General features: G+C 45.4%; 1 protein-coding gene across 2 annotated transcripts in view; it reads right to left on the bottom strand.

The window, feature by feature from the left end:
* Positions 1 to 27,072, bottom strand: part of Itgav (integrin subunit alpha V) — a 77,364-nt gene extending 50,292 nt beyond the window's left edge. Inside the window, exons 1-4 of one of the 2 annotated variants that reach the window (XM_052182799.1) lie at positions 26,581 to 27,072; positions 14,757 to 14,887; positions 4,007 to 4,098; positions 175 to 289 (exon numbers count right to left, since the gene is read on the bottom strand). In XM_052182799.1, coding sequence (XP_052038759.1) covers positions 175 to 289; positions 4,007 to 4,098; positions 14,757 to 14,887; positions 26,581 to 26,765 — 523 coding nt within the window. In that variant the 5' untranslated portion in view covers positions 26,766 to 27,072. The remainder of the gene's footprint in view (positions 1 to 174; positions 290 to 4,006; positions 4,099 to 14,756; positions 14,888 to 26,580) is intronic. The other variant, XM_052182800.1, reaches the window with a different exon arrangement.
* Positions 27,073 to 27,581: the final 509 nt, after the last annotated feature.

The raw sequence follows: 27,581 nt of genomic DNA, 5'->3' as shown, positions 1-27,581 counted from the left end.
TACATTTGTAATTTCTAGGTATGAGCAGAGTTAGGTCATTTTGCTCTGTCGACCTCAACTGTGAGGTAGCCATTGGGCTACACGATTTGTCATACAGGCACACACATGCATCCCACACAAACACTAGGCTCCTCGGGTCTCTTACTAAAGGAGGGTTCAGCTTTTCATACATACTTGACCTGCATGGAGCATACTCAACGGTCTTTGTGCCATCCTGAAGAAAGCAGGTTCCAACTGGCTCTCTCTCCTGCTTCATCTCGGTCCTCCAGTGGTACAATGGAGCACAGGCCTAAAAGAACAAAGCTTTAGTCCATAATACAAGAATCCTCTGAAAAACTAACAATCCTAATATCTAAGCTAACTCAGAATACAAGAGCACTAAGCACTGGAAACTTCAAACCCACCATCTGCTTTATCACAGGAGTAAATCAAGATTCTAAAAGGAGTCTTGTTTGTTTGTTTGTTTGTTTGTTTGTTTTCTTCAGATTCTCTGTCACTTCAAAATTTTTCAGGTACGATAAGAGGTAGATTTTTCTGAAGACTATACTTGTAGCTCACATTTCCTGTCTTCAGAAGTCAGCAAAGCTCTTGTTTCAAGAAGCATTATTTCTAGACGCTGAACTGAAGGTCACAGATTGAGTCACCTTTTGAACTAAAACACGCCCTTGTGCTTGTAGGAGATACCCCTAAATCATACAGCAAGGAAGAAGCGCAGCATGCAAAAGTACCCTGCAGTGCTTCTCCTGTGTTGTGTACTTTCCAAATAAACTGTGAACTTTCCAAGGGTTTGATTTCAATATCTCATAGAAGCAATCAAATAATGAATGCTTTCATGGCACAGAAAACTTGCAAAAATTTGACAATTTACGTTGCTAGAAGAAAGCTCAGCATATTTCTATCTTTCCAACAGAAAGCCTGACCTCGGACTATTTCAAATCTGCTTTGGTGAAGCTAAGAGAGGAACCCCTCTGCATGTCCTTGACTGCAGGGGGGGATGAGCAGCGTACGCTGCTTGGTTTCGAGTCATCAATCTGTGCACCTCTCGTACCCCACCTCACACCTAGCCTTCCGCTCTAAGATTAGCACTTGACATGTCCTCTAAGGTCCTGCTGAAACCTGCTGAAAATAAAATTAAAAGTGAACACTAAACAAAAGGAAATGGCTGAATAAAAATTGAGAAAAAAACGCTCCAGGTAGACTGGAATAACATTCAGTACTGCTTGAAATGACCTTGGAAACAGAAGAAATAAACCCAAAGACAAGTGTCATTAAAATATTTAAGACGGACTGAGGTGACAGAAACACAGTCCATACCATTGTGCTAATTTTTATGTCATCCAGACACAAGCTAGAATCATTTTGGAAGAGGGAAACTCAACTGAAAAAAAAAATGCCCTCACCAAATTAGAATGTGGGACATTTTCTTCCCTGTCACTGACATGGGAGGCCGCAGCTCCCTGTGGTGGAGTCACCCCTGGTCTGGTGATCCTGGGTGACATAAAAACTCAGGCTGAGCAAACCAGGAGGAACTACTCAGTAAGCAGCAGCCCCCCATGGCTTCTGCTTCAGTTCCTGCCTCTAGTTCTTACCCTGACTTCCTCAGATAATGGGACTATCAAGTGGAACTGTAAACTGATGTAAGCTTCTTAAGTTGCTTTTGGTCATAACCAAAATGTTCGTCATGTTGCTTTGGTGAGGTGTTTCGTCTCAGCAACAGAAACCCTAACTACAATGGGCGTGATCTTAGGGATGTTTATGTGTCCGTTTGATAAAATTCAGAGATAGAAAGCCAATCCACTGTTTTCATCGAGGGCGAAACTGATTCCTTTAAGTCTTGCTCTGAGGGACAGGCTGCCGCTGACGCAGGAGAGGAAGCTGACATATGAGGGGGCATACGCTGGCCGGCATGAGCCGGGGTGGTGGTTCACTGCAGGGCAGAACGAGAGGATGGACTCTATCAAGTGCTGCTTTTCAGAGGTGAGTACGTTTTACAGGGATCACTGATAGAGTGGGAAGCCACACCACCCAGGGATAAGTTACTCCTGTTGTGTGTCCCTGCTCTTTGATGGGGGGGGGGGGGCGGTAACAAGAATCCCACTACGATCATCTTCATTCAGAGTACTCCATTAGAGAGACAAATAAAAATAGCAGACATAATTTAGGAATACCCCTTTAAAATGTTGGGGCCAACTAGTAGCTCGAGATAGTGGTTTGGAGAGTATAATGTATAAATTGTAGTTACAGACGTGGACCATGAAAGGAGCCTCTGGGAAAATGGGTTAGTTAGAGAAAGCAATAGATATTTCAGTAGAGCTCAAAAACTCCCCAACACTTAGGATCTGAGCAGAAAAAGAGGTATTACCGGAGACATTTAAAAAGTGCGCAAGATAGGAGGCAATAAAATATAAACACACAGTGTCACATAAACCAAGATACAAAAAAGACTGAGCCTGGCATGAAGGCATGTACTTACAATCTTGGGCAAAGACAGCCCTGTTACAGAGTGATACCTTGTCTCAAAAGGGGGTGAAGGGGGGGACGCTTTAAAAGTGTAGGGAGCAGAGAGATCTGTAGAAATACCTCAGAGACCGCTCTCCAGTTAGGAGCACCGGCTGCTCTTCCAGAGGTTAAGTGCCCAACACCCACAGGCCGCTCACAATTATCTACAACTCCAGAAACAGAGGATCTGACGCCTTGTTCTGGCCTCTGTTGGCTCTGCATGCATGTAGTGCAGGGATATACAAGCTGACAAAACACCCGTACCCGTATAAAATAAAATTGTTTCAGTTTTTCTAAAAAGGGTGAGCGGGCAGTCACCATTGTGGTGAGCTAGTACGTGGTGGAGAAATGGGAGAGAAGGAGGAGTGCTTTCTGTGCCTTGAAGAGAGGGCGGTGAGGAACAGCCTGAGGCGAGTAGGGCGGAAGGGCACCTGAGGCCACAGTACTTTCTAAAGACTGTGCTTCCAGACTGTGAGGGCCCGGTCTGAGTCTGTGGTCCTAATGCAGCAGGGGTCTGCGTCCATGTCCACCGCCCATCTTACCACTGAAGGCCATGCAGAGGTCATCAGCAGTCTGCCTGAAGCCATGCTGATGTCTGAGGACAGTGGTGAGCGGGTCCCGCCCCTCACTAGCCACTGCACTGTGCTCCAGTGGTGATGTGGATACAGGAGCTGGCCCCGCCCCTTACCTCAGCAGTTCGAGAGAGTTGGCCCTGGTGGTATAGACATGGGAGAGTTGGTCCGCTGACCACCTCAGCTACCATCAGACCCAGGTCCAGGGCTTTAAGCTGGCCCACCCCAACATATACCCTAAGTATGAGCTGCTGGAGCACATGAACTGGTCCGCAGAGCCAAAGCAGCAGGATCTCCATGACACAAGGAAACAACAGGTTATGTGAGAGGAGTCTCAGTGAGGGTCCGGTATTGATGGGGTAGCAGACGCCAGAAGCCTCCAACTAGACCTAAGACTCATTACAATGAATATTTACAACACAGACGTTTGGGCAAAGGGGCATGCTGTGTGTCCCACTGTGACTCCTAGGACAGGTTTTTGTTTGTTTGTGTGTTTGTTTTTAATTTTTTATTCTCTTTTGGGGGGAGAGGTTAAAAGCATGGAAGGTGGATATGGAAGGACTGGGAAATGAGCGGGATTGAGGTCTATGGTGTGAGCTTCACAAAGAACCCATAAAGAATTATCCTAATACAAATAAATAAATAAACAAACAAACAAATAAGTGTGTGAGACCACAGGAGCTGGCTTTGTTCAACGGCACCTCGGAGACTATCAAACCTCGGAGCAGGAGGAAAGGAACGATGTGGGCAGGAGGACAGAAGAAGCAGCACCTGGGAAGGGGAGGGGAGTAACCAACCGCGTGCTCCCATGGACAGCCTTCGATTAGAGGCCTGCACAGATAACCAGACCAAATTATACCACCAACCTGAACATATAAAACTTCCTGTGCTCCGCATAAACTGGCCCCCTCAGCTGGTCATTCCTAAAGACTTACCAAGATTTTATCCTGCTTTGACCTCACAGAGGCTCCAAACCACTGGTGGGACTTAAACTCTAGTGGGTCATCCTTGGCATAATCCCGATTGCCTGGAAAAGAGCAGTGTGTGTGGTGAGAAACAAGTCAGACTGTTCTTAGAACATGAGAACCTATGTCTGTCCGGCCAGGTTCAGAATAGCGGTGGTGGGCAGGGGGCATAGCAGGCAGATTTCTGTGAGTTCAAAGCCAACCTGGTCTACAAAGTGAGTTCTAGGGCAGCTAGAGCTACATACTATGAACACACCTCCAAAAACAAACAAAACAGATTCTTGTCCTTTGGATTAATCACCAGCCCTACACAGCAGTTATCTCCTGCACTTTACATAGCTTAGGAATACTAGCTAATCCGGAAGTGTGCAGGGCTGGAGAGATGGTCCAGCGGTAATAGATCCTTGCTGCTCTTGCAGGGGATTGGAGCTCAGTTCCCAGGACCCACTTGGCAACACACAACCATCTGTAACTCTAGTCCCAGGATGCCCTCTACTGAGATCCCTGCACACATATGGGGCACAGACACACATGCAGGAAAAACAGCAATACTCACAATATTAAAATTAAATCTTTTAAAAAAAAAGGAAAAGGCATATTAGTGTGTTAGGCTTACTGTGAACACCATCAATTATCATAGATGTGCAAAAGTCATTTTTCCCAGTTAAATTACTTAAATTGCTGAGTAACTATAGCAAATGCTGGGACCCCCTGTTAGGTTCCCAGGCATTCCTGCCATATCATAAAAACACGTATATAAAGACACGTATGGATGTGAGAACACAGGGAGTCCTTATGACAAAGGGTAGCTAAAGGAAGCTGTATGTAAAGAGGGGCCTAAACGCCACTAAGGAGTGGCCTCTGCGACATTCTGGCTTCTCTCCTAAAGGATGCTTTCAGGAGCATAAAGCATTTGCATCCATAAATAGATATTTCAAGCCAAATACCTAAGATACACTAAAATTATTACTAAAATACATATTACCTCCAGACAATAATTCATGAGGGTAGATCTCTGGCATCATCTTGAACGTTGTACAATAATCCTATTTCATAGTCACATAGCAGGTTAGTGAATCCCTTGTATCTCCTTCTGTCTCCAGTGAAGAGCTATTTCAGCCTGATTTATGAAACCTTCATATATAATCTTTCAAGTCAAATCTATGAGTTCTTCCACTACACGTGGGAATCTCAACAAAGCATATCCCTGGGTCTCGGGCACAGGTCCATGGCTAGGTTAAGGGGATGTATCCTCTGGGAGCATGGCACACTATCGACTACTATTCTCATGGATATACTTCTACCAAAGCCCCATATCTAAATCCTCCCCTCCTCCTGTCTTCAGTCCATGGAACTAGGTAGTCTCATTTCTATACACAGGCTTTGTACTCAATGCTCATTTACCCGGGAAACTTCATTCCTTCCATTTGAAATTCTAATGCTACCTGAAAATCCAGCATACACTCACTCGTGACCTAAGGCATCATGACAGGGCTTCTTATGGAAATGCATGTCTACTACAATACAATCATGAGAGCCGATGTTGTACAGTTGTACAGTACAAAGACATACCTTCTAGATCAGTGGTTTTCAACCTTCCTAATGCTGCGTACAAGTTCCTCATGTTATAGTGGCCAGAAACATAAAATTAGCTTCACTGCTACTTCATAACTGTAAGTTTGCTACTGTTATGAATCATAATGTAAATGTGTTTTCTGGTGGTTTTAGGTAAGCCCTGGGTAAAGAACATACAACACCCCCACAAGGGTCATGACCCACAGGTTGAGAACCACTGTTCTAGACCAAGTTTTGTGCAAAGAAATAAAAGAGTGGGTATTCCTGGATTTCTAGGGGTATTGAGGGTTGTTCTCTTCATTAGGGGAGGGAAAAGTCAGGAACAAGGTTGCCCCCCGGCCTTTCCACCATGCTGAGAAAGCCTCCAGGGATGATCACTCAAGCACCCACCCTCGTGCTAAGTCATTTTTCTTCAATTATTTTAGGTCTGAATGTATAGAAGTTTCCTCTTTGTAAAATGTTATTTAATTATCCCAAACTGTCTCAATAAATGTTTTTCTCAAGAAATATACTTTGCTTTAAGTCTGTGTGCAGTAGCATAAGCTGCCGCTGTACACTGTCAAGCAGTGAAAGCTCCGAACAGCCACCGTGGTGAACTCTCCTTAAAAGACAGACAGACAGACATGGTACAGACAGCTGGAGAAATGGCTCAGATGTTATTGGCATTCCCTGGTCTTCCAAAGGACCCAAGTTCACGCAGAGCAGCTCAGAGCCCCAGGGGATCCAAAGACCTCCAAGGGCACCTGCATACATGTGTCACATACCCACCCACAGACATTCAAAAATACACACAATTAAAAATAAATGACTCGCCGGGTGGTGGTGGCACACGCCTGTAATCCCAGCACTCTGGGAGGTAGAGGCAGGCGGATTTCTGAGTTCGTGGCCAGCCTGGTCTACAGAGTGAGTTCCAGGACAGCCAGGGCTATACAGAGAAACCCTGTCTTGAGAAAAACCAAATCCAAATAAATAAATAAATAACTCTGTGAAAACACCATAGAAATAAAATAAAAAATAAAATGGTATACAAAATATCTCCTCCTATACCATCCCCAGGACACAGATCCTGCTAGCAGACAAGCTCAATGGGTTCTCAGAGTCACCTTCCTCTTGCTCCAAGGCCCTCTCTTGGAACCTAGAACCTGGTGACTCCAGGCAGCTTTATCCCTGACCCTGTCAGCCACCTGGAAGAGCAGTGGCTGAAACCCTTGCTGAGCCTGAAAGCTGACCACAGCAGAGGTGTGGTGCTGGAAGGCTCCAGGAAACTGCAGTCCTTGGCCTCCCCCTGCCCCCAGGCAGAGAGATCATCAGATAATGAGTCACCGTGAACGAAGAAGACATCTATCTGCCTGTTGGGGAAGTCTCCAGGTATATATGTAGCAGCTATGTAGCAGCGCTTGTTTGAGGGAGGAGTATGGACCCCACCCACATAAGGACAAGTTCCCAGAGACCGCTTCCTTTTCTATGCCGACCTGAGCTCAAGCTAGCGCTCCATCTCCTGCTCAGGGACACCCAGTTCATATACAGCCCCAACTATACCAGTCTCACTGTTTCGAGTGAGCAGATACCCCGCTGAGCCCTGGAACCTCGGAGTGAATCCCTGTCATGGCCTGGCAGGTTTGCTTCCTGTGCCTTTCTCTCAAAGCAGCCTGCTGCAGAGGCGGAGGAAGTGGCGCCACTAGCTGAAGGCCTTCCACAACCTGGAAGGAGCAAACCTTCCGGAGAGGTGCAAGGCAGTGCTACATGCAAGAGTAAGGCGGGGCACATGCTGACCCTTTTCAGGGATATTGAGCATGAGCTAAAGAGTTGAGGCTTTTGGAAAGTGGATCTGGTTTTGAGGAACTGAAGAACCTGGAAGCTGTGAGGAGCCTGGAAACTTCGTGAGGAGAGACATGGAGGGATGGGGCCCCTTTGACTTCATGTATATGACTCAAGGCAACCCCTAGGCTACTCCTGTGACCACTGCCCTGGCTGGTGCCAGTTCCAATTCCACCGGGCCCTACTGTACACACGACCACACCCAGACTGCAGTCCTTCTTCTGAATGTTTGTCAGCTACCCAGTGCTGACTGAGAATGACCAAGCCCCAGCAGCCTAACTCAATATGGATGCTCTGACCTCCAGGATGTCTGCGGCAGATCCTCCAGGCGCTGTATGGGTGTGGAGCAACATGGAGGTGGGATGGGCAAGCACGCTCTCACGCCAGACAGCCATGTTGGTACCCAGAGCCCGGAGCTCCTGGTGAAGAAGTGCCTTCTCCACTACTAAGGACTTCAAGAATTTCTCTCAGAGCCCACTTCTTCTTTACAATGAATCAAGCAGTGAAAAGGGAGGCCTTCCTGGGACCATGCGGTCTTCCTCCCGTGTCTTTTCCCCCGCTGCAGTGATTTCTGTTGTTGTTGTTGTTGTTGGGTTTTTGTTTTTTTTTTTTTTTTTTTTTTTTTTTTTTTGGTTTTTTCGAGACAGGGTTTCCCTGTATAGCCCTGGCTGTCCTGGAACTCACTCTGTTGACCAAGCTGGCCTCTAACTCAGAAATCCACCTATCTCTACCTCCCAGAGTGCTGGGATTACAGGCGTGCACCACCACCAGTGATTTCTTCCCTTTGTTTGAAAAGGGTTTCTCCTGTTTGGTTCCCAAGATGCGGATGCCTGCATGCAGCTCACTGTGAGGGCGGGAGGCACGCACTGCTGTGGACAAGATCCTCATAGAATGGACCGTAGTGCATCCCCAAGGGTCTGTGGTCCATTTAAAATATATTATAGGGTTATGAAAAGAAGGAAACAACCGAAGGAAGGAAGGAAGGAAGGAAGGAAGGAAGGAAGGAAGGAAGGAAGGAAGGAAAGAAGGAAGGAAAGATGAATATAAGCAGAAATTTTAAAAACTAAGGATACTGAGGCTGGTAAATCAAGTCTGAGTGATTTGAGTCTGAGGCCTGCCTGCTCTAGCAAGTAGAACTCCTGGCTTCAAAAAAAAAAAATTAAATTAAATATTAGAAGACCTTGTTTCCTTAGAGCAGTGGTGTTCCGCTTTCCTGACCCTTTAATACAGCAGTTCTCAGCCTTCCTAACACTGCGACCCTTTAATACAGTTCTTTATGTTGTGGTGACCCCCAACCATAAAATTGTTTCGCTGCTGCTACTTCGTAACTGTAACTTTGCTACTGTTACGGATTGTAATGTAAATACTTTTAAAGACAGAGTAGCCAAGGGGGTCTCAACTGAAAGAGAACAGCACACAGGGCACTCATTCCAAAAGGACTTGGAGCTTCTCTGGACTGTAGAAATGTTCAGAATCAACAGCCATGCCTTAAAGCACCATGCGTTCGATTTTTTCAGTTCCGAAGCTGGAGAGATATCCCAGTAGAAGCACTGGCTGCTCTCCCAGGGTATCCAGTTTGATCCAGTTTGATGCCTGGTATCCACATGGAAGGTCACAACCATCTGTAGTTTCAGTTCTAGGGCATCCAATGGTTTAAGTTCTCTACAGGCTCTGGCCACATGATGCACAGGCATACAAGCAGACAAAATTCACATACACATAAATCTTCACTCAATGTCCAATTGCATCACAAAATACAACTGATACATACACTGGCCTATATCGTCACCCAAAGTTAAGTCAATAATCATAAAAATACACACATGCACACATGCCATCTACTATTTCTAACTGCCTCCAGCTTCGACAGTCACAACTTCAGAACTCCATCCTTTCAAGAAGCTTGCTCCAAAGGAAGTTTGTCTTCACTAAAAGCCCAAGTCTTAAAATACTAGAGTCCACCTCAGACGGTGGCTCTAAAAGGAAAGGAAGTGTGAATAGAGTGGGCGGGGACGGCAAGGAAAGGCTGCTCTCCAAACAAGCCCACAGGCAGCTCATTCAGGCCCTGGCGGGGGACTGGCAGCCACCCTGGAACACATGAGGGAAGTAAATATTTTGAGTCACAGCCCCGAAGTCACCGCTGCCCTGCTGTCACTATGCTGAACTGCCCAGTCTGCTGCGCTGTGTTACCACTCTTAAAAGGGAAAAAAAACACATTCCAGGACTGGAAGAAATGTTGTTTGTTTTTTACCTCGAATGTGTTGGACAACTGGCTCATATTACCCAAATAAACTTCAGAGGGCAATGCAGAGTGGGATGCTTTTAATCCCAGCACTTGGGAGGCAGAGACAAGCAGATCTCCGAGAGTTCAAGGCTAGCCTGCTACACAAATCAAGTTCCAGGACAGCCAGGACTACACACAGAGAAACATTATCTTAAAACAAATAAAATAAATATAATCATGAGGCAAATCACTAGAGACTTGAAAATGAAACAGTTTTTTTTTCAAGCTTCCAAAATATGTTCTTTGTACCCCACCAAACTCCCAGGAGGACAAGTTTCAGGGCGGAAGCTGTGGTGAGAGCCTCCAGTCGGTGTGAGGATCTAATGCTTCTTCCTGTGCTCTGCTCTCCCCAGAGTATTTCACAGGCTACCGCCCAGACAAGCAGGGTTCGGCCGATGGGGAACTAAAAGATCATTAACATAATGCTGAATTTTAAGATGAAGATATCCTGTCACCTTAAAACAAAGTATTTTTCTCTTCTCTTTATGACTAAAGAACATGTTTTGGACAAGATTATAACACTCTTTTAAGAGAGAAATGCTGAACTATTAAAAAGAAATAAGAGAGAAGCCTCTATTCAGAAGTTAAATGTGTTTTCAGTCATTGGGTTCCTATTTGTTACTTTTAAGTCCTATGAATAACTAGATGATATAGGTCCTTAGAGAATTTGTTGGTTTTTGTTAGCTAAAACAAGCTGATAAAACAGTGTCATCCCATATAAATCCTTGAGTAAAGCAAACACTCCAAAATCCTCCTCAAGCAGGTTTCTACTCCAAATACAACTTCAACCCAAATTGGGTGAGAGAAAAAAAATCTCTCAATAAAAGTTATTATTTATGTGAAACTTGCAAGGTCAGAGGAAAAAAGTCCTTTGATCATTCATTAAAATCCTCAGTCTAAATGCTGGGACGCAGCAGTAAATGAGACCCAAGGCCTCTGCTGCGGGTGGTGCAGCAGCACACCTACAGGAGCAATGTGGCCGTCAGCGGTCATTCTGCTGGTCACCAGGGTGAGTCAGCCAATCTGGCTGGTGCACGGTCCCCTCCCTCTCTCCTACTCTATGTGTGTCCCTACCAAAGCTGCATGCTGTTACTAGCTTCTACAGAACTATCTAGAAACAATGTTTACCTAAGACAGCTATCCTCTAAAGATAAACAAAAAGAATCAGCAAAGTGTATCCGGAAGAACTTGGCTGGAGCTCATTTTTCTGGGTACCAGCATTGTTTATTTAGACGTATTCAGACTCCCCCACTTCATCCCACGAGCCATCTCCGAGGTTCTGCAGGAACACAGCACAAAGAACACAGGCCTGTGTGAGCCGGCAGTGCTCTCTCAATGCTGGATTGTTTCCTGCTAGTGCTGGGGAGGAAGTCATCTGAGAGCTTCAGTTACAAACAAAATCCCTTTACTGGAGACTTAAAAAGAAAAAACCAAAATCAGCCCCAGTCTTGAGAATGGGCAGGAGCCCGATCAAACTGTGAGAAGAAGGGCTTAAAAGGACCGTGTGAAACTGGTTGGTCAAATGTTATAGATATTAAATAAGATATTGTGAGCTATATGTTAATCGATAATAAAAGAACTAAACAAAGTTATGTATCCCTAAAGTACTTCCCAGACCTCCAGTCGCACAATTCTGAACCAGGGGATGCTTGATTCCGTCAGGAGATACATATTCATTAAAGAAAAATCTTTAGTCTAAGTTCATGTAGCAGCAAAAGAACACTATGTTGCATTTGTTTTAACTTTGTAATTTATGAGGCTACAATCTAGACATATCTCTGAAAGACAGAACAACACACCAGAAAGTTAAACTTGCAGAAAGCTGTTTTAGAGTGGACCTAAGTGTTTTAGTTTCAATAAGCTGGAAAGTGTGCTCCCCGGCGGCCATTTGTACATTCGTTATTTAAAGCAGAGCCTTGGAATGTGTGAGGAACAACTTTACCGCATTCTTCTGGAAGAGCCGGCGTGGCCAGGCTTGTCCGCTGCCTGCAGCTGAAACCTTCTAGAAACACGCTTGAGGGTTGCAGTAGCAGGACGTTCAGGGTGAAAGGGGGAATCTACATCTGACCTTCTCTACAATGAACTAAGATCCTTCTACTTTTAAAAGTCACTATTTGTAAGCTTGCAGTCAAGCCTGATTTTCCCAGGAAGGAGGCGTGTGTTCCTTCCCCAGTGACGATCAGTAGCCTGTGTTTCTGGAAGGGGAGGGAGTGGCGGTGTGCTCCATATGGTTTCAGATGTGCGGATGCCCACATGCATGCTCTTGTATGCAGACCCCAGAAGCCTAGTGTCCCCCTTTATCACTGTCTTATTCCCTTGAGACAGGGTCTCTCACTGGACCTAAAGCTAGGGTAGCAGCCACCGTGCCCCAGTGACCCTCCTGTCTCTGCCAACCACAGGGCTGGAGTCAGAGGCACGTGAGGCCACTTCCAGCTGGAAAAGCTTCCTTTTATAAATAAAACTGGGCAGCCATCAGTCTGTTAGTAACGTCTGCGTCCTCAGAAAAGGAAAACACGTGGCAAGAAGAGGGCTTTGCCAAAAGTCACAATAACAGAGATTATCGGGCAAACCAAGACATAATTCACTTAGCAGCCACAATATCCCTATTTCTTTCCCTCCTTGTAATTCCTTTCTCATGATTACTCTTCACCCAGTTTTAGTAAGAGACTGTAATAAACAATCTATTCTTCCCTTGTATAGTATAGCACTTTGTGAACTATAATAGTGAATTCATAGATGTGGACTCCTTTGATCTACATGACAACTCTGCTTTCTCTGACAAACTGGGAGACAGATCCTAGCAAATGTAAATCCCTTTCCCAAGGTCACCCGGTAAGTATCAGAGCGTGAATCTCAGTCTTCTGAGTCAAGTTTGCATTCCAAGTAAGCACAGCTGCCAACAGAAAAAGAACAGGAGAAGGAGCAAAGCCTATTTATATAAACACAGCTCTTGCTGGAAGCAGCTTTCAGCATAACCCATATCAACTTTTAAAACATGTAAAGAGATTCTGGCGAATAGAAAAATAACACCACTCCAACAGAGATGTACGTCCTGCTTCCCAGAATCTTCCTAAGTGTAATATAGAACATCAGAGGCCATAAAGGACTTGGCAGGTGTGATCAACCACATCATCCTAAAATGCTTGGGTGTGTCCAAGAGGGGCCAGGACAAGCATCCCTTGAGTGAGGCAGCACTGAATCCTGTGAACACTGCTGGCCTTAGCCGAAGGAAGAAGCCAGAAGCTCCAGGTTCCCCGCTATTAGCTCCAAGACAAATGCAGGGTTGCTCACTTGCCTTCAGCCCAGTGAGATGCATCACAGATATCTAACTTCTAGGACTGACCGTAATAAACCTGTGCTGTTGAAAGACGTCCGCGGATGAAGGGAGAGCTCAATGGTTATGTTTTCCACACACAGGTCCTGAGTTCAATCTCGCCAGCAATAAAAAAGAAAGAAACCAGGCTTGCAGTTGCTTATGACACCAGCAATAGGGAACTAATATTGGCTTGAACACAAAATAGAAGTAACAGACTATATTAGCCTGCTATATGGAATAGTCTCCACATTCATCTATGCAGTTTAACTGCAGTTAGATGTGCACCATGTGCACGTCTCATACCCACAGAGGTCATAAGAAGGCATCAGATCCCCTGGAACTGCAGTTACAGATGGTTGTGAACTACCGTGTGGGAGCTACGAACCAAACCCAAGACCTCTCAAAAAAACACACGGGCTTCTAAATGCTGAGCCATATCTTCAGCCTCTCCCCAAACTTTTAAAAAAATATATAAGAATATGCCAACACAAATGTATATGAGTCTGAATATTTTATTCCAACGTTGTAAATATAAAATTTGAAACAACTCTCATCTACTTGGTTAACTTTTTTTTTACTGCCACCACCTTGATTGGCATTAAAATTTGTTCCAAAAATAAAATTATCCTGTTATCAGTAACACACAATATAATTTTCCAGGACATTTTAAATAAATATGTGTTTATGATTTTTTTTTTTTGGTCACCTAAATCTATTTGACTACTCAAGATGATTCCTCAACTTCTGTTTTTTTTTTTTTTAAAGATGTATTTATTTATTATATGTGAGTACACTGTAGCTGTCTTCAGACACCCCAGAAGAGGGCATCAGATCTCATTATGGATGGTTGTGAGCCACCATGTGGTTGCTGGGATTTGAACTCAGGACCTTCAGAAGAGCAGTTGGCACTCTTAACTGCTGAGCCATCTCTCCAGCCCTCTGTTTTTGTTTTTTGCCTCACACCAAGCCTGGGAATCACTGATGATTCGAGGGGCAGCCTGCAGCAGTCAGTGAATTCTGCCTCAGTCTGGCTCGTAGGAAAACAGCAGGAATCTCTCCTGCTCTTGAGTGCTCCCTATTCCCTGAAGAGACATAGACTTATCTTAAAAGATTTTCCCAAAATGTCTACATATCGACACTGTAAGCTTCAGCTGGAAGACACCCAAAGCAACGGAGACATACAGAACTGCTGTAGGAAACACACACAAATCCTTTATAGAGAGAAGCCTCCCTGTGGATGTGGGGTGATGATGTGTCTTAGGCGTTACCTTTTTGAAAGATGTATTTACTTTTATTTATGCATATGAGTGTTTTGCCTGCACACATGTGTGTATACCATGTGCACGACCTGTGTCTTTGGAGGTCAAAAGAGGGTACTGGATCCCCAGATGGTGTTACAAATGTTTGTCAACTGCCAAGTAGGTCCTGGGAACTGAACACAAGTGTTCTTCAACACTGAGCCACCTCTCCAGCCCTGTTGTTAGGTTAAAACAAAAATAAAAACAAGACAAGAAAAAGGATAAAATGGGCCAGGTATGGTGCCACAAGCCTTTAATCACTGCTGTCAGAATATAGAGGCAGGCAGATCTCTGTGAGTTCGAAGTCATCCTGTCTACATAACGAGCTCCAGGCTCGTCAAGGATACACTTGAGACCCTGTCTCCAAAACCAACCAACCAACCAACCAAACAGCATAAATCAGGAGCGAACAACAATGTCAAGGTTTACCTGTGGAATCGAAGTCAATGGGCTGGCACCGGCGGCTGGCTGAGCAGTCACATTTGAGAACTTGGCCTCCTTCTACAATCCCAGGCTGGGTTGTGTTTGCTTTGGGGGCTCCCACCAGGAGAAACATCCTGCTAAAACACAAAAGCCAGGTGAGATTGTAATGTTTATATTAGGATTTATGACCAAACATTCTTTTGATATTATCCACAAATATTTTTAAAAACCACTTTTGGGCTGGGCGGTGGTGGCGCACGCCTGTAATCCCAGCACTCTGGGAGGCAGAGGCAGGCAGATTTCTGAGTTCGAGGCCAGCCTGGTCTACAGAGTGAGTCCCAGGACAGCCAGGGCTACACAGAGAAACCCTGTCTCGAAAAAAACAAATCCAAAAAAATCCCCAAAAAAAACAAAACAACAAGAAAAAAAAAAAACAACTACTTTTGGGTGGCCTAATTTACCCACAATAAAATACACTCCTACATTCACTTTAAAATGTCATTATCCAAACTGTACATTTTAGATTGTTTTAGATTTATTTATTTTCTGTGTATGAGTGTTTTGCCTGCATGCATATCTGTGTACAACATTCATGCCTCCACCTATGGAGCTCAGGAGAGTATCTACTGAACGCCCTGGGACTGGAGTTACAGCTGGCTGTGAGCTGCTTGTAGGTGCTGGGAATTGAATCTGGGTCCTCAAAGAACAGCCAGTGCTCTCAACCACGAAGCTAACTCCCTAACCCCAAACTATACATTTTAAGTACATACAGTTTCTTGGACCAGTGAGATAGTAAAGGTGATTATTGCCAAATCTGAAGACCCGACCGAGTTCAATTCCCAGAAACTGTATGGTGGAAAAAGAAAACTGACTCCTGAAAGTTGTTCTCTGACCTCCATTCATGTTCACCTCCATAGTCCTCTTGCACATACATACACACACACACACAAACACACACACACACTCACACACACATACTCAGACACAGAGACACAAGCACACAGACACACACAAACACACACATGCACACTCATACACACACTCACACACTTACACACTTGACACAGAGACACAAGCACACAGACACACACAAACACACACAAACACACACATGTACACTCATACACACACTCACACACTTACACACTCGACACAGAGACACAAGCACACAGACACACACAAACACACACATACACACTCATACACACACACACACACACATGTACTTTTTTTCTTAAGTTCCATTTTCTCCTGCCACCACCCCTCGCCCTTTTTTGTTTTGTTTGTTTGTTTGCTTTTGAAACAAGGCCTCAATATATGGCTGTCCTTCCTGAGCTCACGGAGATCGCCTGGTCTCTGCCTCCAGAGATTGCCCGGTCTCTGCCTCCAGGTACTGAGATTAAAACCATGTGCACCTCTACTCCTGGACTAACCTTTTGTTTTCTTCTCATTCAAAAAATAATGTGGCAGCCTGAACATATTTGCTGCATCAGGCTCAGTTCTGGCACTAAAGATGCGTGGTCTAGACACTGTCCTCTCCACAAGAACGCAAACCAGCCAACAAATCATGTGACATTACTCTGAAGGAGACAAACAACTGACCAAGGGAGATTCTTGGAAGTAAAGAGGGTAGGCCTTCCTTAGATAAAGGAAAGTTACCTTCAAGGAATGAAGAGGAAAGAGTTCCTTTAGGGAAAAGGAACTCTCTCCAGGAAGGTGTCAGGGGGATGGAAAGGGAGATCTTTCAGAGATAAAATTCTCAGGGAAATGATCTCTGCAGATTGCACAGTGAATTGAGAGGAGCCTGCTCAGGAGCGAGAGTGTCTAGGAAGTTGCTGTAGGGCGGAGGAAGGGAAAGCAGAGGTGAGAAAGGGAGATAAAGAGGAGGGTGGGGCACCTTAAGTACTGCATGATGATCCTGGGTAGGAAAGAACTCAGCTTCCCGGACAGAAAAGACACAGGGTATCACTAAGTGGGGATAGCAAGATGGGAGTGGCCCAAAATAACAGCCTGGGAGCCGGGCAGGAGCTGCATCATAACAAAGACAGAAATAATAAATAATAATAAATAATAATAATAAAGCCATCAGTTTTATCTCAGTTCCCCTTAAAAACCTTAGGAAAGGGGACCTTCTTGACTTTGGAGAATTAAAGAAAAAATGGAAGAAAGAAAGAAAGCCCAAGGAATGGATGGTGAGCTCCACTAGCCAAAGAGGATGGAGAAAGTGAAGAAATACTAAGAGTGGAAAGAACAGAGACTGAGCACTTAGGCTGTGAACACAGAAATGGGGGAGACGGAAAAACACCGCTCGCTTGACTCTTCACATTCTAGGGTGCTAGTCGAGCAAGTAGGGGAGAGGAAGGCAGACCCCAGAAAAAGATGGACTCTGGGTTCTGTCTGTCCCATCCCTCTCTCTGTGAGACACCCCGACGCCCAGGAGGAGTTGGGAAAGAAGACCACACAGACAAGAGCAAGCTTTGAGGGAGGAGGAGGAAAAAGAAACTCTCCACCTTGCTTTTCAAGGAACTGACTGAGTTAGTTTAGCCTTATCAAAAAGAAAAAAAAAAAAGGAGGGGCGTGCCAGGCGTTGGGAGGCAGAGGCAGGCCGATTTCTGAGTTCGAGGCCAGCCTGGTTTTCAGAGTGAGTTCCAGGACAGCCAGGGCTACACAGAGAAACCCTGTCTTGAAAACAAAAAAACAAAAAACAACAACAAAAAAAACCCCCAAAAAAACAAAAAAATGGGCGTGCAGAAAGACAGGGAGCGAGGGAGGCAGCACTAGATAGCCTCGCCACTGTTTCATCTGGCTAAACACGTATCCTCTGCTCTGACACTTATCTTAAAAGCCACACATTCAAAATCCCACTTAAACTCCAGACCAAGCCACGCCCTATTTAATAAATCTTATGTAGTCATATTTGGCAGCAGTACAACACCACTGCTGGCTTTCTCCCATCACAGCAACGATTCTGAGTCAGAAACCAGCATCATTTTCCAATCAGTGTTTTCATCAATGGGGAACTGGGACAAAATCCCAGAAGAGAGGAGAATGCAGTGGTTGAGTGGGAAAAGGCCCTCGTAGACTCAGGTAATTTAACACTTGGACTGCAGTCAGTGGTGAAATTTGGGGCAGTTACAGAAACTTCAGTAGACGTAGCCTTGCTGAAGGATGTATATCATGGGAAAGGACCTGAGAGTATATGCTTCATCCCATGTCAGTTCACTCTACTTTGGGTTTGTAGTCAGAACTGGGATCTCTCAGCTTCTCAGTGCAGCCGCCTGCACCATCCTCCACCGCTGTGTGGACTACACCTCTGGAACCACCGCTGTATGGACTACACCTCTGGAACCACCTCTGTATGGACTACACCTCTGGAACCACCACTGTATGGACTATACCTCTGGAACCACCGCTGTGTGGACTACACCTCTGGAACCACCTCTGTATGGACTATACCTCTGGAACCACCGCTGTGTGGACTAAACCTCTGGAACCACCTCTGTATGGACTACACCTCTGGAACCACCGCTGTGTGGACTATACCTCTGGAACCACCGCTGTGTGGACTATACCTCTGGAACCACCGCTGTGTGGACTAAACCTCTGGAACCACCTCTGTATGGACTACACCTCTGGAACCACTGCTGTGTGGACTACACCTCTGGAACCAGAAGCCCACATGAAGTTTCCCTTCTCAAAGTTGCTTCTGGCCTTGGTGTTTTAACACAGCAACAGAAACTTAATGAACACAGAGGGTAAGCCTCTGTGGGATGTCGTCCTTCCACTGGGGATAGAGTGGCGAGCCCAGTTCCTTCTCCCTCCGTGTGATACTGTCAAGTCTAGCACACATCCCTTCCCCTAACCTTCAGGATTAAAGGTGGTAACCACATCCGGTGTTTCCTATGCTCTGCCCTTTTCTCTCACCACGTGATGGCTGAAGTGCAAGCTCTGGGATCAGGAGAGTCTGAGTCATAAAGTAGTCGGTGATCTGGTTACTTGGGACTATCTATGCGCTGCTTGTCAAAGTCTACACCTTGAAGAGGACTTGGCTCGTTCCTTCTGAGTTCTTAAAGTGGCCATCAGAGCACAGATAGATACTAGCCCTAGCGTGTTCTACCACCAGCGAGGTTCCAAGTCAGAACAGCTGGGTCCCAGATTTGCCTTGACACCCAAGCAACTCACTTCTGGAGTATCTTTTGCACATTTCTTTTCAGAGTCTTCTATATTTTTTTCCAAGCTATTCATTACTTATAAGGAAGTGCTTATTTGGATGTGGGGCTCTAATTCATCCCTCTGCCTGAGCAGGTAACAACACATTCATAGCTAAAGGTCTCTGTGTTACACTAAGTACATACCAATAAGCCGTTTCCAAAGTGCTCCATCAACGCTTGGGTCACAGAAACCATACTTTCCAAATTATTTAAATTATCCTTGAAATAATTTTCTTATGTAACAATTCTATTTAGTTTTGTACTTGAGATATCTTCTTGGCTTGGCAACTGTAAAACTGCGAGCACTCATCGGTTATTAGGGGACTGCCTCTGACTAAAGCTGAAGAAAGGGCACCGTAGGAGAGAACACTGAATAAAAATGTCACTGTTGGCAGCACACAGCCTGCGGGCTCGCGAGGAGTCCAGGAACCAGGCCGCTGCTTTCATCAGGCTGTCGGCACATCACAGGCACGAAAGGACGGTAATTAGAAGAGCTAATACTGATGTTCAACAGTTTCCCTACATGTCCCTTCATGTGCAGTCCTGCCCACTGATGAAATGCATAGGAAAGGGGGAATACTAAAGAAGGAACATGCGAGAACTGTCAAGGTCTAGTCCCAGGTTAATGGTTAAAAAACAATAAAAATTTAAAATATAAGAAACAGGTTTTTTATACAAATATCACTGTAATACTTAAGTTACTTGCAAGATACTTAAGTATTTTTAAAGAGACGAATGGAGACTTGGAAAAAGTAAAGAATTTTTTTAGTATTTATTTATTTAATGTATGTGATTACACTGCCGCTGTGCTCAGACACACTAGAAGAGGGCATCAGATTCCATTACAGATGGTTGGGAGCCACCACGTGGTTGCTGGGAATTGAACTCAGGACCTCTGAAAGAGCAGTCAGTGCTCTTGATCGCTAAGCCATCTCTTCAGCCCCAAAAGTAAAGAATCTTGAAAGGAAGTTATGTATTAAAAAAAATAAATAAATAATCCCATAGACTGAAGGGCACGGGGTAGTAAAAAGATGCTAAGAGAATGAAGGAAGCTGGGCTGCTGTGTGCACTCTTTTAAGCCCAGCGCTTGGCAGGCAGAGATAGGCAGATCTTTGTGTTAGAGGCCAGCCTGGTCTATAGAGTGAGTACCGAGACAGCCAGGGCTACACAGAGAGACCAAGAAGAGGAGAAGAGGAAGAGGAAGAGGAAGAGGAAGAGGAGGAGGAGGAGGTGATGGATATGGTGTTAGAAGTGGTGTTTTTGTACACTTTGTGAAGATGTGTCTCTGTCCTTCCTTGCCTGCCTAAGGCGCTTCTGATTGGTTGAAGTAAAAAGCCTATGACCTAGAGAAAAATAGTAAGGTGGGACTTCTGGAGAGAGAGAGAGAGAGAGAGAGAGAGAGAGAGAGAGAGAGAGAGAGAGAGAGAGAGAGAGAGAACTGACTCTGGGAAAGAGGATGGTGCAGGGGATGCACCACTCAGACTCAGAGGAAGCATTATTTGGGAACTGGGGCAGGCATAGAAAGGAGGAGAAGCAGGAGGAAAAAGAGGAAAAAGAATTAGGAACTAAAAAAGTTTTTTATGTTACAAAAATTGGAAAGCCCATCAATGAAACATTTTACAAAAAGCAAGTAAAGTCTTAGGAGTCAACTACAAGTGTCTGCCAACTGCCTGCAGCAGTCCTAGTATGGGGAAAGAGGAGGAGACAGAAAAGTAGTTTGCAGTGTAACAAGCAGCTCTGCCCAGTGCAAACAGGAGGGGAACCACTCACAAACACGGCAAGTCAGCTAGAGGAGTCCCTTGAAATCCGTTCTCCATTCTCCAGAACAGAGGCACAACGTTCTGTCGTTACTTACATTCTTTCCCAGGTGACCAGCAGATGAATGGAAGCCATGTCTGAGAGCTTCAGAACAAGATGTGACAGTGCCAAGAGCAATCAAAAGAGCAGCTGATACAGTCAATAAGCGATTTCCTCATGAAATAGGAAGTCATTTGAAGACGGCCTTTGAAGGAGCTTTTCTTTCCTCAGTCTTCTCAAAGAGCCATCAATGCTCAAGTGATTAACTCCAAGGGAGAGAAGCAAAGGGCAGGAAAGCTGGCTCGCGCGCACCATTTCCTGGAAAAGCAGACAGGTGGGGAGCCAGCTCAAGGTTGCATGGGGCCGGTACGGCCTCACTGAAGAGCATGTATATTTTGAAGCTAAGCAACATAAGATCCAACATGCCTTCAATGTTCTCCTTGCTGACTTTATCTCACTCCAAATAAAGTTTGCCCACAAACATGACCAAGAGCCACACCTTCACTAACACTAGGCAGTTTATGCGTACTTAGTACTAATGCCTCCTTAAGACTCCAGAAACGAGTGTGCTAGTCATGTGATGCCAAGGAGTGGGAGGATGCTAAGAAGCAGCAGGAAAAGAAAGCATGAGAGAGGGAAACGGAAGGCAAGAGGCGGGAAGAAAAAGCAGTTTGGGGGAGGGTGGGAAGAGAAAGAAGGGAAAGAGACAAAACCAGAGGACACCCTGTGAGGATGCCCTCGGGCTGCACTTGCCATCCAGGGCAGAGCCGGAAGGGCAGCTGCCTCACAGGATGGAAGTCTGGCTACCACACAGGGCAGCTGGCCAAACAATGACAAGTACACTTCCAAACTTTCCAGATGAACTAAGTTCTTTAGCTGCTTTCAGCAATGACCTTTCCAAGATAAAGCATGTTTCATATACGTAGCTGACTCTGGGGTGACCAATGGGAACTCCTGAAAAAAAATACTATTTATATACATAAAAAGAAGTGTATATAAAATAGTTGAGGTGTAATTTAAGTTTCAGATTTGTTCTGCAAACCAACAAATGCTTCAGGTCAACAACTCTGTAAAGTAAAACGGAAACGGTAACTACCACATTTCATACATTTTTCCTGGAACTCACAGGCATTTCCCTGCCTCTGCCTCTCAAGGGCTGGGAATTAAGGAATCCACCAACCATCACATCCACCCAATAAATCTATGATCTTAACCAAAAGTGATAGACCTAAGATTTGCTTTCCAAATAATAAAGACTGCCTTTAATCCCAGCACTTGGGAGGCAGAAGCAGGAGGATTTCTGAGTTTGAGGCCTGCTTGGTCTACAGAATGAGTTCCAGGACAGCCAGGGCTATACAGAGAAACCCTGTCTTGAAAAAATAAGTAAATAAATATAAATAAAAACAAATAAAAAAACTAATTAAGACTGTAGTTTAACCAGATATACTATTTATGATGGAGAAAATTAACCAGCACAGTACCAGTCACATTTAAGTTTATCAAAACATGCTGCAGTGGGTTTTGTTTTTGTTTTGGTTTGGTTTGGTTTGGTTTGTTTTGATTTGTTTTGGTTTGGTTTGGTTTTTTTGAGGTGGGGGTGGTGTTTTTAAGACCAGGTCTCACTCTGTTGCCAAAGCTAGCCACCTGGAACTCACTATATAGCCAGGCTGGTCTCACACTTGTAACAATCCTCTCCTGCCTCAGCATCTTGAGTGCTGGGACTTCAGATAAGTACACTACCTTGAGTCATTTTCTAAGGTATTGTGACAATGGTTGCAACATGGAAATTTTTAAAATTTCCTTCAAGAGGCCTTAATCTGGGTTTGGATTTCCTCTGCCAATGGAACTACTGGGAAAAAAAGTTTTGGAACTATAAAACCAGTAGAAACATCTAACATGTTTTGCAGAATGGTTCAAGAAGCTCTGAGCTGCCCAGACCCAGGCTCAAGTAAGAAGCAGAAGCAGAAAGCAAAGCTAGAAGCAAGGAAACATTAACAAGGAGGAGATTGCACGTCCTTCTGCCTGGTGATTAAGCAGTGACTCATCTCAGAGGAGCGTAGTGGGAGAGACAAAGTAAAATAGAAAATGAGAGGGAGGAATATGAAACGATCTCCGGGGCAACAGAGAAAGAGGGCTCCATTAATAGAAATGGAGGTGCGACCAACATCTCTTGATGCAAATATAATTCATTTTTAGCCAAAACGAGTTAACTCGGCTAATTTGGGCTAACTGACCCACAGCTATTGCAATATTGTTTCTAATGGAGAAAAGAACTTGAAATTAAGGCCTTTTCTGTTTCGAGAGAGGGCATCAAGTTACCCCGGCAGGCCTGGAACTCAGGACATAGCTGGCGTTTGAACTCCTGATCCTCCTACGCCCACCTCTCAAGTGCTACAATTACAGGTGTATACCACAGTGCCCAGCTTCTTCCTGGAAGTTTTGTTTAATACTTCGTTTTAATGAGTACCAATGCATCCATTACCATAACAATATGGAGATGATATTATCACTCATAATCTATTATAAGAAAAAGGAGGGCCTGTAGATGGCTCAGTGGTTAACAGCACTGACTGCTCTTCCAGAAGTCCTGAGTTCAATTCCCAGCAACCACATGGTGGCTCACAACCATCTGTAATTGGATCTGATGCCCTCTTCTGTGTCTGAAGACAGCTACAGCATACTCATCACATACTTTCTCTCTCTCTCTCTCTCTCTCTCTCTCTCTCTCTCTCTCTCTCTCACACACACACACACACACACACACACATTTTCACATGGGGAGAACTCTTTCACTAACAAACACTTGATTACATACTTTTCCTTTAAAAGTTTATGATAAGCTGGGCGGTGGTAGTGTATGCCTTTAATACCAGCACTTGGGAGGCAGAGGCAGGTGTATTTCTGAGTTCGAGGCCAGCCTGGTCTACAGAGTAAGTTCCAGGACAGCCCCGGCTACACAGAGAAACCCTGTCTTGGGGGGAAAAAAGTTTATGATAAGTCCAGCATGGTGGTGCATGCCTTCTTTAATTCCAACACTTGGAAGGAACAGGCAGGCAGATTTTTGAATTCTAGGTCTATAGAACGGGTTCCAGGACACCCAGGGCTACACAGAGAACTCCTGTCTCGAAAGGAAGGAAGAAAGAAAGAAAAGAAGGAAGGAAGGGAGGAAGGAAGGAAGGGAGGAAGGAAAGAAAGAAAGAAAGAAGGAAGAAAGGAAGAAACAAAGAAAGAAACAAAGAAACAAAGAAAGAAAGAGCCTGGCAGTGGTGGCCCACGCCTGTAATCCCAGCACTTGGGAGGCAGAGGCAGGCGGATTTCTGAGTTCAAGGCCAGCCTGGTCTACAGAGTGAGCTCCAGGACAGCCAGGGCTACACAGAGAAACCCTGTCTTGAAAAAAACCACATCCAAAAAAAAAACAAAAACAAAAACAAACAAACAAACAAAAAACAATACTTTGGATTCTAATGCTCACTAAATGTACAGGTGCCTTTGCCAATATTAAGCATAATTTTGATTGGTTGGGTTTTAGCGGGGTAGCTTTTCAAAACAGGGTTTCTCCGTGTAGTTCTGACTATTCCCAAATTCTTTCTGTAAACCAGGCTGGTCTCCAACTCAGAGATCTGCCTGATCCTGCCTCCAGAGTGCTAGGATTTAAGCATGTGCCATTACCATCTGGAATTTTATTTGTATTTCTCTATTTTAAGATAAAGTACAATTTTGTAATAATCATCATTTAATCTGGAATAGTCAGTAAGTATAAACCTTTGTTTAGGTGTATTGGGGGGTGAGAGCACCTCAAAGTTGCTTTCTTTTTTATGTCAGGCTGGTCTCTTGGCACCAAAGTTGCTAGTGACTGTTTCAAAATACAACATGCAGTCTCCGATGTTTCATAGTATCTTACTATTAAAACTCATGCAAGTTCCTGTAAACATGAGATTGTGTAAATGTATGAGCTCATACCATATCCATTGGCCATATGTTTTCCAAAGATTAGTTACATTCCTTGCAATCAACAATAGTAAATATCACCAACAGCTCAAAACTGCTGTTTTCCATGGAAAGGACATTTAAAAGCTTGCCAGCCTGCCATGGTCCTGCTGGGTATCTTGGATACTAAATCTTTGCCATCGACTAACAGAAGCAAAAAAACAACTAAATTAATAATAGTAAAAAGAATTAATAGCATCTGCAAAATACTCCATCAACTGAAGAATTTAAATACTAATTCCTGATGTAAGGCAGAAAATATTATTTTCAGTCGGAAATTTTCTGTATAATTAAATCTAAAGGATACATCCAGGGAACAGGTACAATGTCCATGATACAAAGAGCATACACTTTTAAAAAATGCATGAAAAGGAGAAACTTTTAAATGGTGATCAGATAGAGTGGATGTGCTGTAGCTCAGAGGGACAGCACAGACTCAGCAGCAGCCTGGGCCCCTGGGTAGGGTCCCAAGTTCTGCTCCATCCCTACAAAAAGATGATTCACATATGGCCTGAGTGGTTAAATATGGTCTGCAATTGGTCCGTCTATCGTGGTTTTTTTTTTTTTTTTTTTTTTTTTTTTTTTTTTTTTTGAGAGTGTGAGCTCAGGTCTAACAGAAAGCACTGTCAATGTGAATCAAGCCGTGAGCTACATTAACAATGTCCATTTTTGCCAACCCCACCCAAGCTACGTGTTACTTTACAGACTGGTACCAATGATACTGAGCAGTGTTCAGGGAAACAGTGACAAATCCTGCAGGTGCCCTAACGACCTCAGACAAATACTTAGGTCAACTTCAAATGAACCGTGTATCACCTACCCATCAAAATTGTGCTTTGCACCTCCCCAAAACTAAATGGGGGGGGGGGGGGATGTGGTAAGAAAAATGTGTTGTTACCCCTTGTGAGCACTAAGAAATAACCAAAGGAACTGTTTCTTTGAAAATACAATTAATAAACATGAAAAGACATCAATTAAATCAGGGTTTCTAACACTAGTGGGGACGACAATGATGACAGCGTTGAGTCAAAGACAACTTTAATCCAAAAAAAAGACAATAACCGTAACAAATCCTCAGGGACGTTGCAACACGAGACATGAATAATTTGAAAGCCTACGTGACCTGCTTAATTCTTCAGTATTTGAGTGACCTGCAGCGAGTGAAAACTCAGCAAACACGCTCATTCTGTCTGAACAATGACCTAAATAGTGGACTAAAAAAGGAGCAGATGACACATTCCATTCATCTGGTGGACCTCAAATGTGCAAAGGTCTCACAGTCCTTTACAATGTAATGCAACTATTTGGTCACTTTAGTCATCGGAGTGTCTAGAAGAGGAGTGAAAATAAACGAGAGAGAGAGAGAGAGAGAGAGAGAGAGAGAGAGAGAGAGAGAGAGAGAGAGAGAATGAATATCAGACGAAGGAAGGAAGGGCTAGCTAGGAAGAGGCTAACTGGAATCGGGGAAAAAAAATTCTGGGACCAAGTGAAGCAAGTCACGGAATGACAGAAACGGCCAAAAGTCCCGCAGGACGTGCCCGTACAGATTTCTCACTTTTCCTGGATTTTCAACAGAGCTCTTTCGAAGCTCTCTCGCACTGTCCTCAGTCAATCAGAAGAAGTTAGGGACAGGGTGAAAGTGGATGCTGAGTGCCAGCTTAGGTCATCCCCACAAAGGTTTCATCCATGCCGGACCTGGGCCAGCCGCGGGAAGGAGAGCACAGGCGGGTTTGGGGCCGGGAGGACCCTGGAGCCAGCGTCTGGGTGCGGATCGGCTGGGGGGAGGGAGCGCGGTGGGGGAGGGGGCGCCTGGGGACTCAAGCGCGGCCACTTACGAGGACGTGCTGGGCTCGAAGAAGTCCACGGCAAATCCGAAGTAACTTCCCTCGGGGCCGGCGTACTCGGCAGGACTTTCGACGTCCAGGTTGAAGGCGTAGGAGAAGGGCAGCAGGAGGCCGGGCATCAGCAGCAGGAGGCCGCCGGGGCGAGGGCGTAGCTGCAGCCGCCCGGGAACAGCCATCGCCGGGGCGCGCGCGGGGCGCAGAGCCGAAAGACTACAGTCCCTGTCCCGCCGGGTGCACAGTGGCCGCGGCCCGCCGCCTGCGGGCGCCCGAACTGCCGTGCGCTGCTGGGCTGTGCGCTTGCGGTCAAGGGCGGCGGGGCGGCGCAAGGCTGAGCCGGGCGGCACCCAGGAGGCGCGGTGTCCGACCCGGGACTCCGGCTCTGTCGCTGGCTCGCGCGGTGCCCGGCGCTGAGAAGTGGCGGGGCGAGCGCAGAACCTCGGGGCCGTGAGCGGCCCGGGCTGGGGGAGGTGGCCGGGGAGGAGGAGGAGGAGGAGCCGGCGAGGCCCGGCCGCCCCGCCGAAAGAGGAAGTCGCGCTCACGGTGGCCTCCCACAGGAGAAGGCCGGGCGCACTTCCGTGCGCGCTGGCGGCCGCTCCTGCGAGGCCGCCCCGGGACTGTGGCCCAGATCCAAAGGACCAGGGGGCAGTGGGAGCGCGCCTCCAGCCAAAGCCCTGCAAGCAGGGGACTGGCTATAATCAAAGAAGAGAGCCAAGCAAACCTCGTTCCCTGCTTCCTCCAAGCACTTTCCGAGAGACTTTTGTTTAAGAATGCGGAAAGCTTTATCCGCTTCTCTTACTTCTGCCACTTAGCCCGGCAGGCGCTCACCAACAGAACTCTGTAATTATGTGCCGTTTCCCTCCCCTTCCATCCTCCACACTCTGAACTTAATTATAAACTCGCAGAGAGCCAGCATAGCTCCTCCCGGATGCGGTGTGTGGAACTAGATCTCACTGGCTAACAAAAACGTTGTAAGGCATAAGGTTAGGTGATGA

Source organism: Apodemus sylvaticus, chromosome 5, assembly GCF_947179515.1.
Source record: "Apodemus sylvaticus chromosome 5, mApoSyl1.1, whole genome shotgun sequence".
Classification (NCBI taxonomy): Eukaryota; Metazoa; Chordata; class Mammalia; order Rodentia; family Muridae; genus Apodemus; species Apodemus sylvaticus.
Note: the sequence above shows the minus strand (reverse complement) of the source record. Positions and strands in the feature narration are given on the sequence as shown.